We start from the raw sequence: 18,250 nt of genomic DNA on the forward strand, positions 1-18,250 counted from the left end.
TTTATTTCTATAAAAATAATTTGACTGGAAGACTTCTATCGAGAAACGTTTCATTAAACGGTGACAATTAAAGTTTATTACTCTGATTGAAAAGCGATAAATAAATTTGCGTTAAGAAATAAACGGATTATTCTCCATAATAATATTTTTTTGCCAATGGAAATCATCCAACTTTGTCTTGCAAATAGGTCGATGTAATAGATTTTCATAGATTCAATATTAGAGGAATTTGTGAAGGATATTAATGGAGCTCGAATAGCATTATTATTTGCCACTTGGTATATTTTTAACTTAATGTCCAACAGACACACTGATTTGAATATTCATGTGTGTGAATGTAAAAGCTTTTCCAATTTTGAAATCTTGTTCTCTACGCCTTTTTACGTTTCTGAATTATCGCAGCTTAATTTAACAGAGAAAACATCTAAATACCAGTTGATTCACATGTTTCATTCCACTTCTCTTTCTTTGGTTTAGAGCAAATTATCTCAAGATTACTGACTTCCATTTTGGTCAATCCAGATCATCATGTGTTCCAGTAAATTATATTTAACGATACAAAAAATGTTCTTCATCTCGTTCGCAGATTTTTTGGTTAGTTTTATTAACAATCACTGAAACTATTCTAGTTCTCAGTTATCTGTTACCAAAAGAATGAATACAAGTTTCCCAGCAATTTGAAAAAACAATTTGGAATTTTCAGCACTGCGTTTGCTCAATGGACAGCAAGCACGTCATCTTTTGCAGTGGAAATATTTACTATAATTATTAGTATCTTCATTTTTGCGCTAGTGTATGCTAACTACAACATATTTTTCTACCTAGAAACCTAAAGACTAGGAAACACTTCATCAAAAGGAATTCCTCAACAATTTTACTGAATCCTTTTTTACGAATGACAAAAAAATTATCTGTAATCGAAATAGGTACACAAGATTTTAATATCCAAGCCCTCCTTGGTTCATTGCATCGTGTCAAATGTAGGTCAGTTTGGTTTGTACGCAAAATTTAGATTCTTGTTTATAATCAAATTACAGTCTGTACTGTGTATAATACACATACTCTTTCATATGTCACTGCTGTCTATAATTATATCTAAATTCTTATTATTTGCATTCTCTTATGGTTCTAGTCAGCCATTACAGCTTAAAATTAATATTATATTCCTCTCCTGTTTAAAATTGTATAAAATGGAAAGTTTTCCGTACTCTTCCGAACAACAGCTGCCAAAGTTACGTATTACTCTGAATTCTCTAAACTGAATTTAGTTTAAGTCGAATAAATGCTTTAGATTTGATGCGTAGCTAAAGATAACTATAAGTTTAGGTGATCTTCATAGACAGTGATTTAAGGTACCCATAAAAGGGGCCCCTCTCTTTTCCTAAAATCGCCAATATCTTTATGGAATCTTCAGAGCAAGCTACTCTTTCATCCCTACCTCTAGTGTATCTATACTATTTCATGTATACATTAATCAGGTTAAACTGAAGCTCAGCGAGGGTTGATAGTGATAGTAGATGGTTAAGGGTAGGTCTATACAACAAATCTTAAGAAAGGTTTTGTCAATTTGAATCATTATTCTCATCTTTCAGTTCATAAGATTTAATATTTCAATATAAGACAACGCTATGTAAAAGCCTGTAAAGAAATTGTAGTTTATCAGCCTAAACAATTCTTGTCTATAATTGTCTAGTATTTTTTTTGTCTTAGTTTAACTTTGTCTTCATTAGGAATCTGAGGGCCATGTGTCGATATTAATATGAAAATTACTTCGGTTTTAGTCTAAATTTAAGAGCAAATTAGAGATTTCCATTGAATTTGATTGTATTTTCGGCAACAAATTGTAGACATATGTAATAAATAAAAAGAAACAAAGTTTGATTTTGTTTTAGGAACAGGGGCATATATAATGTAACGAATTTACGCCTGTTTCATCATCTGCGAGGTAACAAAAAATCGTTTTTCTCATGAACTAGAAGATTTAACTGGTCTAAAATTTATATCTAACATCAACTTGAAAATCAGTTCTGAAGATTGACGTTTCGCTCTCTCATCCAGAAGTTTTCTTCAAGAATACAGATGAGCACTAAAGTAACACAAACTATTACCAGATTTAGAAGCGAAAGTCAGCTGCGGTGAGTTGAATCAATATTTGGACATCCGGTACGATTATCATGAAATATTGCATCGAAATTTACCAGTTTCATTGCTATATTTCTATCAATATTCCAGTTATTGGATTAAATCACAGGATGGCAGTGAAATAATTTGAAGAGAATTTTTCGAACAATATTCTGTGCCCTTTACAACATCCACAACAATAATTTGATTGGCATTTCTCTTTTAATGTCTGTCACTCTACTGACAATAAATAATAATGATACTAAAAATATATATTCCGCTTTTGCGATGACTAAGTTATATTTCCAGTGACTATTCTATATACTATTCACACTAACTGCCTAATATCGAAGATTTTTTTTATGGCGAAGTGTGTATGCAGTAATTGATCTAAACATAATCTCATTTTGTTTTTTTTTTGCTAAGTAAAAGTCTTCATATGAAAGTACTAAAATATTGCAGTATCTAACACAATCCAGAAATTATTATAAACAGTTATGGAACTGAATGATAATCATACTGAACACATTGTTTTAACTACCATTACAATTATACTGTCTGACGCGCGTTTCGATTATCATGTTATCGTCTTCAGAGACTGAAGGTAAGCTGCTTACATTCAGACAGTCAGACAGTCTAATTGTGAGTATTGGTGTAGTAGTAGTGTAAGCAATGTGTTCAGTATTTCAAAATGTTCAATACTAAAATGTCATAGCAATATCATCAGAAGATTTGAAAATGATAGTATTTCGAAATGCTTTGCAAGCTTAGAATATTTTGGAGCTTTCTACTTGTGGCATTATAACGTTGTTAACGCAGTATTTATCGATAAATATACTTATTATGCTGATGTGTCTACTTTATTATTAAATCAATTCTAAAGTGAGATGATACCTAAACTAAATGATTAAAATGCAGTAAGTTATTAGTGGTGACATCACAACGCCATTTCGAAAGGTTCGCATTCCAAACAAAGAAATCATTTACTCCCCAGTACAATAACTAGAGGCGTTAAATTGTTTGAAACTTGTAAATATTTAAAACCACACAATATACATATTGTGAGATTAGCTTATTTTGAAGTTGGATGTTTTTAGCTTACAATAAGCGTAAATAAAATCATTTTGGTATCTTTCTATAATAATGATTCACTTACTTATCTCAAACCTGTTAATTTAATAAAATATGAATCATAATTAATCTTGTCTACATCTTATTTAAACTGATTTGTCTGGAATCCAGATACTGACCTGCACAACTTACGTCACGTTAATGCACTGATAACAAGGGAAACGGAATGCGAAGTAGTGAATTATAAAATAAGAAACCACTTCAATAATAATAAGAAAATTGAATATGTGAGAATTATATAAGAAGTGACAAAAGAAAAATTAACAATTCATGATTAGAAGACAATTAAAATTTAAAAAAAAAATTCATAAATAAAATATTTTGAGAACAAAGAAGAGGTAGATACAGTAGTGATTATATGAATATGTAACAATACAATATTCTTTTTTTTCTTTGGCATCATCATCATCATCATCATCATCATTCAGCCTTATCTCGTCCGCTGCTGGACATAGGCCTCCTCCAAATTTTTTACTTTGTAACATTCCCAAATTGAGACATAACAATAAAATGCTATTTCTATAATTATAATTTCATACATTTATTAGAGAGACTACGATAAAAATTTTAAATAGATGTCACATCCAGAAAAAGTTATTAATGACGCCCTTTATTAGGGGTGGGTGGTAGTGGTGGTTTCTGGTGATAGTATAGGAGGGATAAATTTCACTGACGCAGAGCATAGAGGGGGTAGAGTCTCGTGGAATCTCTCGTACCCTCACATGTAGTCATGTGTTAGTTGGGTACGAAGTATCAATATATTGTAAATATTTTATTTTTTTTTTAATTCGGGTGTTTATTGATTCTGAAAAGTTTCGTCTTTGAATTTATGTTAGTGTATCTGTTATGTGTTGAAATTGGGTACGTTTTTAATTTTCTCTATGTGTATATTCATATTGTTCGAATATCAGATATTGTTTTATTATAAAAAATATTCAATAAATTTCTTAAAATGAATTAAATGATTCTTATTGAAAATTCAGTAAAATTTTTGATTAAATTTTGACGCCTGATTTACTTCACATTTTCTTCCTTTGGTGTCAGTAATCAATGAAGAGATTTTTCTATTTAAATTTCATTTAATTTATTATATATATTTATAGGGAAAAAAGATCAATTACATTTCTTCGTCATCTTTCAAAATTCGAAATATTTTTTCGAGGCACCTGTTTGATATGATAGAGAGTAGATTTCAAAATATGTATTATTATGAATAAAATTTCCTTTCATTATTTTTTGTATTTGGATAAATACTATATCTTCATTCAAAATTGCTCAATTTCGTAATAAGAAAGAGGAACTTTTTAACAATATGGCAGAAAATATATTCATATGAAAAGCTCAAATTGAATACAAAATTATTCCTGATTGATAGGCCTTATGGTAACTATACGTTCACAAGGCCGAACTAATTAAGTTTTCATTAACTACAATGTGTCTTTGAGAACCAGGATGTTAAATTGAAAAGAATTAAGTAGATCTTTATCAATAGATCAGCCAATTGTTGAGATAATTTCATAATTGAGTATGAAATACTTTCAGTAAAGACAAACAAGAACCGCAACACCAGTTGGCAAACTTGCAATAACTAACAACCTTACTATTCGGCTTCGTAAACAAATATATTTTGTATAACATAAATGTGGGACTAAGAAAAATGTCAAATGGACAAGAATAAAAAACTGTGTGTGGTCTATATTAAAAATATGAAATTCGCTTCTCCAAGGAGTCGAAAAGCGTAATCAATGTCAGAATTTTAGAAAGAAAAACAAATTTGAAAGAGCAAGAAATTCTAAATAATGTAAAGGTGGACAAAACAAAAATATACTCCAACTATTTACCATTAAACATTAGACAGCTAATACTATACGCTTGAAAACGTGAGAAAACAAACATAACATAGAAGTAAATGATGTTGGGAATGCCATCATAAGAAACACCAGTATTAGAATGACAATGACAAAAAAAAAGAAATGATAGATAAGCAGAATCAAGAAATGAAATAATATAACAATACCAAGTCGAATCCAGGGAATAAGTGATATCAATATGCAGAAAATCCTTCATGTGGCTCTTTCTTGATAGATACAATATTATTTAAATTAGAAATAAGTAATTTAAAATATTATTTAAAAAATCACCTCAATGTAACTACAAAATTGAGTACTTTCAACAATAACGTTCATATTACTATTTACAGGATTTTATTTTATCACCAACACTTCCACCAACCTTTTTATTACGTACTACATATTATTTGTAATATTATATCTTTTCTTTGATCGAATCAATTTATAGACTAGTCTTTCTATAGTTCTAAATCACCTTTTTCACTTAGGTATAATAATAACGTGTGGACTGAATTCAATAGTACCTTTCTCATGTCGAACTTTATGGAAAAACATATATCTTGTTAATATTTTGAAATTATGATGAGACCCCTTTGAAATATATGCATCAACAAGCTTTAGTTGACTACGTAACGCTGATAAACATTTGCATTTATTTCGGACGCTGCTGTATCAGGTTACATTATATATTTAAAAATGCATCAGTTTAAATGTCAGCTATCAAATATATTGTAACGAATGCTTGCAAAACACCCTGTAGATTTTCGTATGTATATTCAAGCAGAAATTCTCAAAATGTCATTAACGAAATGCTGTATCGATTTTTCTAAAAAATATGTAATAATGCGCGTGTACGGAATTCTCTCCCCTTCATACGAAGTTTCTGCTATTTCTTGGGAAACTGGCAATACGAGAAGGGCGATTTCAAAATTAGGGAAACTGAATGAATCATTCTTCTTTGCAATATTTATTTACCACTTGCTCACAATCAATGACCTCACCATTTTATATAAAATTGGGTTTTTGTAGATAGAGGATAATTGAAAATCTTAGTCTTCTATCTAATTTGTGGATAAAAATATATCAATTAAGAAGCTCCGTTGAACATAATTAATCAATTATTAAGCTAAGTCACTCGTTCGTTCCAGCTATAGAAGTCATTTTAACAATATTTATAATAAAAATAATAATAATAATAATAATAAATAACAGGTGACTTAACAGCGGAAACCTCTTCCCAGAGGCCGAGGGTTTCATGATGGCTATCCAATATCAAGCTATTAACACTAATAACTACAAGAAAAATGCTATTAAGGATCCGAACACTCAATCCGACTAATTCAGAAAGTTTTAACAAACATCAGAGACAATTCAACATATAACATCTGCTTGTAGTGTGTTAGCTACTACTGACTGAACAAGCTGCACTGGCATAATCCAGAGTGCAACATTATCCCAGAAACTGGCCAACAAGTTCGGTCTCCTTAGAACTTATACACCGTACTACAAGTACCAGCTGCAGAAATTATTATTTCTGCAACCGGAGTCGTCCCTAAGAGCCTGCTCGATAGTATCGCCAAACTGGGATTACCAACAATTACCTTCGACGACATCCAGAAGGCTGTCATATTGAATAATTGCCACATATTACTCAGTTTATCATGTAAACTAAAACTAATCCTTTTGATACTTTGTATCCGGGATAGGTTAATGATACCGCTCTAAGCTGAGTAATTCATAAGTCTTCCACATGATAACAGTAGTAATGTAAACGTTATGAATACGCAAAAATAGAATTGCTATTTACATAATAATTTTTGATTGCAGATTTGAAAAATTTTAAATAATTTCTCTGTTTGTTTTGGTTGCTTGAAATTCCACTGTTGCAAATATTATTTCTTTACAATGTCCCATTATAATTCCACAGTTGATTTTATTTCTTAAATGACTAATGAAGACACTGTTTTTGAGAATAAGAGACATCTACTTTTTCATTATATATTGTCAGGTCTTTGCAGATGTTGCAGACCATTTGCTAAGCCTTTCGAGGATTATATGTCAGGTTATAATCTGCTAATACGCTCGTTCAACTTGTTGAAATCTTCCATTGTACAATTTGCTCAACAACACTGCAACTGCTTTTTTCGTTCTAACATGTTTACTGTGATGCTATGTTTTTTTCTAGTTTTTTTGTTGATTGAAATCCATTCTGTTAAAGGTTTTATATTAGATTATGAGCGATGCGACTTGAATATTCATCTGTCTTTTGTCATTAATCTGAAGGAAAGCAAGCCAAACGAAAAGACGATTATATTCGTCTTGGGCAACCCAAATACTATGATAGGTTATTCAATCGATTTTATCTTTATTAAGAAAAACACAAAAAGAAATTTTTGAATATTCATCCAATATTTCAACTTGCACGTAAAACTTTAAAGGGAAATTGAGCTATAAAACATTCTTGGGCTTTCAATATTTCTTATACTTTTCTATAAAAATTAAGGTATTTATCTATTTTGTATAATTCCATCTTTTAAATTTGTTCTAGGGACCTATACGATTGTTGCATGAAGCCTACAAAGAAACACGATGACATCCGTCACACTACCGTCAAGTTCGGGTACGTTGAATGGAGGATATTCATCGTCAGTGACGGAAAAGTTACCAACTACTCAACCAGATTTTGATGCATTACGCACAATAAAACGATCCCTATGTTTAACATCTACAGAATCATGCAAAAAACGTCGGAAGCAGTCGACTCCTATCAGAATATCTACAAGTGAAACAGAAAGTCAGAACGCTAACTCTCTTGAAGGTAAGCCCATCGTGCCTTCCCCTGAACCCAATCATCGTTGTTCAATTTGCCAACAGTCCTTTTCATATCCAGAGCAACTGCAAAATCACATCATATGCGAACATCCTCTTTTAGAGTGCAAAAAGGAACCCGAAGATCATCCTACAACACCATCTTCGGTTTCTTACGTGGATCAATCAGAAACACCAATGGGCTTATCCATTATGCGCTCTGATATACCGTGGGTAAATGAGATTCAAAACAAAGAGTGGATTGGTTCCAACTTATCAAACCTTTCTTTCAACCCAGCCAATCCAATGTTTATGACGTTACCTCCATATTCACATACAGATAATATATCCCTAAAACCCATTCGGATCTTTAATCCAGATGCTTACTGTGATCTTTGCAACAAAGAATTTTGTAATAAATATTTTCTTAAAACACACAAAGCAAACAAACATGGAATTTACACGGATAGCTCTTCATCTGAACCTTTATTAAACTCTGTAACTGTACCGTCAATAACAAGTAACCTTAAGATATCTAATCCCGTGCCAACTGTCGAACAACCTACAATAACAAGCGATTCGAAAACTCCTGCGAATATGATTAATGCATTCAATAATATTTTCCAAAATCCATTTTCAAATCAAGCAAATTTATCAGAAAATGAAATTAACGAAAATATTGCTATGTCGAATGGAATGTCTTCGTCAAGCGAAAGTGATAAAATTTTCTCAGACGATCCGCACGCTGAAGAAAATAGTAGTCCTTGTATACAAACCGAATCTACCTCAATAAAAAATGATCCAGACGGATTATTTCATGATACATCGAGTAAATTATCCTCAGATCAAACTAATCGTGAATTAGACTTGTCATATCGTTTAAGGAAAATTGGTGTTATGAACCCTAAAGCATTTTGTGAAATATGTTGTAAGGAATATTGTAATAAATATTTTCTAAGAACTCACAAACTAAAACGGCACGGAATATACATTCCAGACGACAAAGATAAGGACATTAGAAGTGAATGTATGTCAGGCTTTCCATCAAGTAACGTGCAGACGAGTCCTTTAAATCTCATTATGACAGAGCAAGGCAGTTCCGACAGCAAAATAACATCACCCACGAGTATTGGTTGTGATATATGTTGCATTAAATTTCAAAACGCTAGTCTTGCACAATTGCATAATGTCAGCGTCCATGCCAGAGTATCTTCAATAGAACCAGAAGAATGCGACAGATCGCAGCAGGATAGTACCAAAATATCAGAAGGAATCAAATCTAATGAGAAATCGGTGAATCCAGAAACTATTAGTGAAGATTTGCAAAAACTTCAAACAATGATTCTTCAGCTGAACGACATCGATACTGCTAAAGTAACCACGAACTGTGCTATTTGTAACAAAGAATTCGAAAACCGATTTTATCTTCAAGCGCATATGCTCTCAGAGCATAGTATGTTGATGGACGAAGGAGATTGTGAAAAAGCGGGTGATACAGAATTGCGCTCAACTAATAATGCAATGTGCGATATCTGCGGTAAGGAATTACTGAACGTCGAAGAATTATCAAGACATATAGTGGAATCTCATTCAAACCATCAAGTGGCTGCAGATTCTTCGAAAGATGACAATAGTGGATTCACCGGTGGAGATAAATCGTCAAATAGATTGCAAGTTTCTAGTGGACATATCCCAGAACGGCGTGTTTCTATGAACGTTACCCCCACCAGTAGCTACTGTGAAATTTGCAACAAAGAATTATGTAATAAATATTTCATGAAAACACATATGCAAAGAATGCACGGAATCGAAATAGAGAATGGGGCACAAATTGGAGGTGTCGTTTGTGACATATGCAACAAGGAATTATGTAGCAAATACTTTTTACGTGTTCATAAACATAACACTCACGGTATAATTGAATACGGAGGTAATTTATTGCCTCCAAGGAAATCAGATGGAGAATCATCAGTCTTGCCATCACCTTCCACTCCACTAGAAACGGATTCAACTCTAAAACCAACCGACTTAGCGGATTTAAGTCACAGATACTTCACTCATTTTACCGAAGTCTGTACTATATGCAGTCGGAGATTTAGAAGTACGAAATGGTTGAAAGCTCATTTAATAACAGACCATGGGCAAGTGGGGGCAGAAAAATGGGCTGAAATTGAAATCCAGTTACAACAAAGAGGAAAAGTATCGACAACGACAAATTCAGAAGGAAATTCGAACTTAAAAATACCAAATGGAAGTCAAGATATGCAACAACAGAAAGTAGGTGGCGTTCAAAATTTTATATCCAGTTTATTTGGTATCGACGAGAGTAACTCTAAAATGTATCAATGTTCCTATTGCCCATTCACCTCGCCTTTATTGCCCTTGTTATTTGTTCACGAAAGATCACATATGAATATGGAAGGGTTTTCATTTAAGTGTCCTATATGCCCACAAAATTTTACTGAACGAAAATTGCTGGAACGTCATATATTATCTAGACATTCCTTCCTCTTACCCAATACTGTCAAAGAGGAAGATACTATCACAAAAGAAATGTCTAAAGAAAGTTCCGAGGACGATGATCCAAGTAGACAAGAATTTGGTACATCTAGTCAGGGACAACTAGCTAAGCTATCATCCCCTATAAAAGTGCCCTCGGATATTGAGCAATCTTTAATGGATGTGGCTAAAAGAATGCAATGGCCAGCTACTTATGCTATACCTCAAAGAAAAAATCAATCAGAACAGGACCAAGATGAAGCATCTTCACCTTCAGGGCCAGGGTACGTAATGCAGGCATTTTTATTAGAAGAATCAGCCTCCGAACGTCGGGTTATGCCCTCTGTTGTTTTCTTACCTATGCTACAAAAACAACCAGCCCCTATCACTGTTACTTTTACACTAACCCCGGCCTAACACATCCTCACATGTAGTTTGCATATATGTGTTATATTTTTTTAAGAAACAATCGATGGCGATTCCACGACACCTGTGATTTTTTTAATTTTAATTATAATTATTGTATAATCCTAATATATAGATTTATAAGCGATTCCTATATTTGCAAGTTACCTCATATATTATGAGAAGGAACATATGAGCACATATTTTTATGCAAATACGGAAGACTGAGTGAAATTTTTATATAGTCTGTTGATTTTCACTTTAATATATCGAGATACTGATGTTTTGTACGATAAAGCTTTAGGTGATGTTTAAAGAAGTTCCTATTTTCTATCTCGATATAATAATATAATTCACAAGTATGTACGTATTCAGTTGTTAGATGTAGCTTGCTCAACAGTCAGTTAAAATGTTCCGCGTACCTAGTCCACGTAACTCAGGGTTAGCTGAAAAGAGTACAATCAGCCACTCGCGTCCCTAAACTGGCGACGCATTCCTTTTCGAGTTCCTGACTAGTAGCATAGGATAAACAATATCATTACATTCCTTCATTTTTACTTGGTTCAGTTAATATTTGCTCCTTATATATTCATTTCCATTATTAATTATATTACCACCAGTAGTAGGTAATTAGCCGTATAATGAATATTTCTCAAAACAAATAATCAACAGACTCAAAGACCTGACATGCAAATGTGCAGGTAATCCGGAGGACAAACACAGCCACAACCAATATAGTTGTCAGTTTTCGATTTGATAGGATATTCAGGTTGTAAAAGGTTTCAGCCAGCTGAAAAGTAAGGAGGCTATTTTTTTTAGAAAACAATCTATCTTCCGGGATATCAATATTGTACAATTATGACTAAGCTTTCACAGTTTCTATGACTTCTTCATTATTTTTTTGTAGATATCGCCAAAGAAAGTTCAATAAATCATTAGTATTTTAATTAACACGCCGATCCGAGCACATAGTATTTCAGCCGGAGTGACATCCTATTTTGTTATGACCAAATTTCTTCAGCTTGGACTCCCACCAGGACACGGGATCACAGTTTCAGACTTGACTGGCATGATTTTTAAGCGGTCTTGACTGTATTTTATCTTTCTTTTCAACTCATTCTCTTGGTTTCATAAGCGTTCTTAGTAAATTGGGTTGTTGCTTACACTTCGAGAATGACGAACGAAATATTTATTTACCATACTTCTTTGAATATCCATTATGAAAATCAGTATACTTTTTAATGTTTCTAAAGAACTAAGAATATGCAGTTTGTTCTTTTGCCTTTTGCCAAATCAGAGCGGAGGCCGTATCACTTTGATGCTTGAACCGAATATATATGTATTAGAATAAACTTACATTGTTATGGCAAGGAAATTGCGATCAAATGTTTGTGAATATTTAAAACTAAACATCCCATCAATCTAGAGCTATGCAAGAAATTTCTAGTCATTGGCTTTGAGATTAAAAAATTCTAAATCAATCCAACATCGAACCACACGAAAATCTTTGATATAAATTTCAGTATAAAACTAACATTTTCTGATATAACAATAGTTGTAATGTTTTTTTTTTCTGAAATAAAAGCCGAACTTAATTTATTTACATAAGAGCGAGGAAAAATAAATAGTGATTTGCAATTAGAAGCAAAACGTTTGATTTTTGTAGAGATATCTGTGTATAGAAAATATTTACATTCCTAAATTTGTAGAAACTAAAAAGTATCTGGTTTAATTAAAAAATTAAAATGAGTTTCTGACAATATTGAAAGCTTTGCTTTTTGGAAAAAAAAATACTTTTAATGAGCATTTAAATGAGGTACTGTTTGGCATATATTTGATAATTGAAAAATTGAATTGAAAGACGGTTGTGAATTGTTAAGGAGCAAGAATTCTGAACCAAGTTATTCACTTGTCCTTCCTTACACTTGCGACTTTTCCATTTGAAATAATGGATATGAATGACGGCGATATGCCTCACAGGAATTCAGACACGTCGCCTCGATTTTTGGGAAATATATAAAGTTTTTTATAGTTTAAAAGGCGACGCACTCGGCTCATAATTACTGTAATCAATAATATTAATCTCACGACAACCTCTGTCAGATATATTTTCAACTTATAGTTTCCTGAAATTATTATTATATCTTGGTAATAAACTACACTGTTGCACAAATTTTGATGGATTTTGTCGAGATATTAATAAACCATGTATTTACAAATCAGCAATGGTGGTCAATTTAATTGAAGACGATTTTAGAACAAAGTAAATACTGAAAAATTTACTGATCAATAGCTATTAATCAAAAAACCCTTCAAACTAGTCATATTTAAACTTGTAATCTCGAGAATCATTAATATACTTTATTATTCATCCATAAGGATGTAATGGAATATTGAACGTAATTTATACATTTATTAAGTATTTTAAGACTGTTTTTTCACATTTGTAAACTAAAAGTAAAAATTGAGATAATTGTATAAGATAATTTAAAGTTCAAGTGATGGGTGAGACAATATTACTTTTTCAGTGTTAAAAACAATACATACCCAAAAACTATATATTATATAATTTATAAATATGGTTTTGACGAAATCTCTAAACATGAAGCCTACTTTTTCAGTGACTCTCATTGATTCTATTGGTTACTAATTCTTCAAATTTATATTGAATACGCCGATTCACTTTATTTTTAATATATTCAAAGAAATACATAGAAAACAAAAAAGAGATATTACTAACTTTTTTTTCTTTTTTAATAACATCATGTTTTAATCCAGTTGTGTACAACTAGAATATTTTATAACTATAATGCTCGTATTTAAATCGGTTCAAGCTAAACTTTTATATAAAACCAAAAAGAATAGTAACTTTTTCTTCTTAAAATTACACTCTTTGAATCTGAGCATTCCAATAATCATATTGCTTGTATTTAATCGATTCTAGTTGTTTATCTAGTCAATTGTATATCAAATTCTAGTCAGGAAAATTCAGTATATTTATATTTTTTATATTCATTATATATGTAGGATTAAAAACTGCTTTGATCAAAATATACATTTTCTTTGGAAAAACAAAAACGTACAAATAGTAAAAAATAGAATTCAAAGGCGATATCTTAGATATGGCGGCAAAAATACTGTAACTAAGACAAGAAAGGAAAACTCTTGTAGACCTAATCACAGGTCACGCAGAAGTTAGTTTTTACAGATAACAATACAGGGAGGACCATTGATCAGTTTCTGTGGAGTAAGGAACAATGTACAACCTCCGCAACCGTTAAACTCTTATAAACACACAGAGGAAAGTTCTAGAATTTGAATTAGTGGCTTTCAAGCCAGCGGCGCCTGGAAGATTCTTTATTTCTTGAGTGCCTCCAGGGCGAACCTGGGGCTTGCATAGGGAATACTGAGGTAACTAGGAGCGATAAAGGTCCCCATTCTTATAATTGTGAATAGGAGCTACAAAAATGAAGTTTTCATTAAATGTCAAAATTATCAGTTACATATCAATCCAAACATGTAAGGATTGTACAATTACCCTCCAATTATATGTAATTTATTCACATTATTAGAGTGTGCTATTTAAGCAAAAAACGCTATCGACACGGAAAAAACTTATCGATATTTATTAATAACTAACGCAAGCTTCCAACTTTGCTTTTATTAATAGATTAATTCATGTCAATTTATCACATTCTCTTATCTCTCATGGTATAATTAGTCAATAATTCCTAATTTCGTAGTCTTAATTATTTATCCGGCTTTAGGCTTATCGCGAAATAGCACGAAAAGACCGTGAAAACGCGAAACGCGATAAGTGTAAAGAGATGTATTTCGTCTTTTGAAAGCTTAAAGAGAGTTTTTGGCTTTTCGTTTCATTTTTCGCAAAACAGCACGAAAATAGTGTGAAACGCGAATAAGTCTAAAGCCGGCTTTACTAATATTCTTAAGATTCTTCTCTAGGTTTAAATTCTAAATGTGTAGAATAATACTAAAAAGATATTCTGAAGAAAATATTGAATATTTATTGTTTTTGTCGTGCTCTGGTCCTCTCTAACAATTTTACCCAAAATTTACATGCCAATTCCCAAAATTTATGATATGCAAGTTTACGTCAAAGTAATCAAAAAACAAAAAATTAGAAAGTAAAAAACTATGACATCCGTTCTCGAAATTATTGTGTTTATTTTTACAAAATATCTAATAGGCTGTGACTATAATAGTCAAAAACTATTATGCATCTACCTCGTTATAATAACTAATTTTATAGTTAATATTAATAACTTTTTTTTGTATCCTTGGCTCAATACCATATTGCCAAATGATAAAGATTATTATGACACTCTGCTATTAAGCAATTATTTGCTAATATTAAAAAATACTGATTGACCACCATTGTCCATTACTTCCACAATTCCATAATTTCCAAAAAATATTATGATAATTTCAACATTTCAACATTTACGTCACTGTTATCTTCTATATATTTTTAATATGTTCTGTTAATTTTACGTTTGTTTTTAATGTAAAATAATTCCTAAGCTAAAATTATTAATATGTTTGTGTACACAATACATCAGATTAATCCATGTATTTATAGGGTGGTCATACAATTTATGTAATAAAACAATTTTTACGTTCGAATAGTCTAAAAATAAAAATGAAGCTCAGTACAATTGAAGTCGGATTCTCCCTAGATATTAATTATCAAGCGCTGTCAGTAACTCAAGTCTCTATCTTAAGATCGAATAAGAATTTAAATTTGCATTATATGTTATTGAAATACTGTCCGCAATTATTTCACGCGTCTCAAACTAAAAACATAAATTATTTGGTCACAAGTTTTTTCAAGACATCCAAAAATGACATGGCTGTTATCCAATAGCTCCAGAAAAATATATCAAATTATATTTATATATACAAGACCATTTTTATGTTGGATGTAAAATAAACCAGGGAATGTTGAAAATCAGTAACATATAATTGAAATTTGTAGTTTTCCAGAGAATAAATTTTTAAAATAAACAGAATGTTTAACATTAGGAATATACAAATAAAATCTTATCCTTATCTGCCCTTATCAATAATTTAAATTATTCTCTGTTTCTCATATATGAAGGAGAATTATATTTCATAACAAGAAATCAATATTTTTGCTGACGTGCAAAGAAAATGATGTCTCGGAGTCTTTTCTGAAAACTAATTGTGTCGACAAAGATTATTCAGCATTATATTTACTAATTTATTTCTATATTTAACATGAAAATAATCGTCTGAATCCAAACCTTTCCTGAACATTTTCAATTAATGAAAATCTTTTTTGGTATAAGATGAAACAAGTTAGTTCATGTTTATTTGTATAAATAAATTAGAAATCACACTATGATGAGAAAATATTGAGAAAACTACTATGACTTATTCATATAGTTCAAAGTTGACAAGTAATTTGTATCGAATTTTTTTTAAATATCTGTTTTTTGTTATAGAGAAAGTTGAAAGAATCATAACCATCCAAAGGTGTTTCTGATATATTGTGTATACATTGAGTATAAACAGGTCAAATTATATGAATAAAAGCTTAATTGAATATATAAAAATGGAATGAATTTTTTATAAAGTATACAAATCTTCATAAATATTTCATGAAAGTATTTATGTGATTGAATATATTCGTTCAATATTGTAAAAGGCAGTATTTTCACATTGTACTTAAAACAAAAACCAAATTAATGTTTTATGTAATTCATTGTTAAAGGTCGAGAATTGAAAAATGAAAAGTTTGACCTGTAAATATTTCAATAAGATGATCTTTAAACAGTTTGGGCAATTCATCAAAATATTAATCGAGAAAGTAATAGACAACTTTAATTATAATTAAGTTATATTTGAGTGATATTAATAGAACATAAACTGAAAAAGATCTTATGGGAAAAGTTTTTTTTTTATTATAGGATAAAATATTTGAACTAAACTGTAAATATTCCTCAACATTTATATTGAAAGTGACATATCTATTGCAACAAATCAGTGCACCTATTGAGTTTAATGGGGTGCACTGACCCTTTTCCTTTTACCTGTATATACTATAAGAAGAACAGATGGCAGGTAAATAAAGCTAAACAAAACTTCAATTGAATTAATAAACCATAATTATTTTCTTTGATGAATGATATCAATGTTTATATGTTATTCAAAACTCAACTTCGGTCTTTTTAAAAATATCTCACATTGCATTAGCAACTCGGATATATGGGTGATTCCGTTCTAACTGTGATTTTTTGTATTCAAAATTTCAAGATTTTAAAATTTAACTTTTCTAACTTTTTTATGCATATTATTCATCTATTTTACTGTAAAAATAAAACTCTAAGAGGAATTTACTACAACTTCAAAGTATCACGAGCAAGACACAAATGTCGGATTTTGAGTTCCACGGTACTGACTCATTTATCCACGGTACTGACATGGTAACTTAAGATATTAAACAACAAGTGCATCAATTTTCCTCAGTTTGATCATAAACATTAGAATTTATAAGGTAATTAGTTTAAATCATTTGTTACGACAAAAAAAATTAATAATTTATCGGTAAATTCTAGGAATGGACATGACACGGTACTGACATGGTAACTTAAGATATTAAACAACAAGTGCATCAATTTTCCTCAGTTTGATCATAAACATTAGAATTTATAAGGTAATTAGTTTAAATCATTTGTTACGACAAAAAAAATTAATAATTTATCGGTAAATTCTAGGAATGGACATGACACGGTACTGACATTCAAGTGATGTAGTATAAGTTTTCTTTAAGTGGCAAGTTATATTGTATAAAAATAATGTTTAAATATCTTAAGAATTATTCAATTAACACAAAATTTTTATTAATTGATTATTAATTAATGACTAGTACAAAAAAACAATACAGGACATTGAATATCACAGTTAGAACGGAATCACCCATATGAATATTTTTCAATTCTCTCAATTTTTAGTATTCGTATGTTTTTCATCGTTTTTAATGCAATTTCATTCCTTTTATGGTCATCATCATCATCTATCAGCCATGTTCCATCCACTGCTGGATATAGGCCTCCTCTAGTTTAAACCATCTATCTCTATCTTGAGCTGTATGTATCCAATTTCCCACAATTTTCTTTACATCGTCACTCCATCTTGTTGGCGGCTTGCCTCTACTTCTCTTATCCATTCTTGGCCTCCACTCCAATATTCTTTTCGTCCATCTATTATCCGTCATTCGGGCTACATGGCCTGCCCATTTCCATTTCTTTTGGGCTATAATTTCAATAATGTCCTTAACGTTTGTTCTTCTTCTTATATTCTCATTTGTAATTCTATCCCTTCTCGTAATTCCCAACATTGCCCTTTCCATTGCCCGTTGCGCCACTCTCATCTTTCCTGCAGTTTGTCTCGTG

General features: G+C 31.1%; 1 protein-coding gene across 1 annotated transcript in view; it reads left to right on the forward strand.

Moving 5' to 3' along the window:
- Window positions 1–17,598, forward strand: part of LOC130898041 (zinc finger protein hangover) — a 31,064-nt gene extending 13,466 nt beyond the window's left edge. The window contains exons 2-3 of the mRNA XM_057807079.1: window positions 1,893–2,135; window positions 7,651–17,598. Coding sequence (XP_057663062.1) covers window positions 7,692–10,826 — 3,135 coding nt within the window. The 5' untranslated portion in view covers window positions 1,893–2,135; window positions 7,651–7,691 and the 3' untranslated portion in view covers window positions 10,827–17,598. The remainder of the gene's footprint in view (window positions 1–1,892; window positions 2,136–7,650) is intronic.
- The last annotated feature ends 652 nt before the right edge of the window (window positions 17,599–18,250 follow it).

The sequence above is a fragment of the Diorhabda carinulata genome, chromosome 1 (genome assembly GCF_026250575.1).
Source record: "Diorhabda carinulata isolate Delta chromosome 1, icDioCari1.1, whole genome shotgun sequence".
In the NCBI taxonomy this organism is placed as follows: Eukaryota; Metazoa; Arthropoda; class Insecta; order Coleoptera; family Chrysomelidae; genus Diorhabda; species Diorhabda carinulata.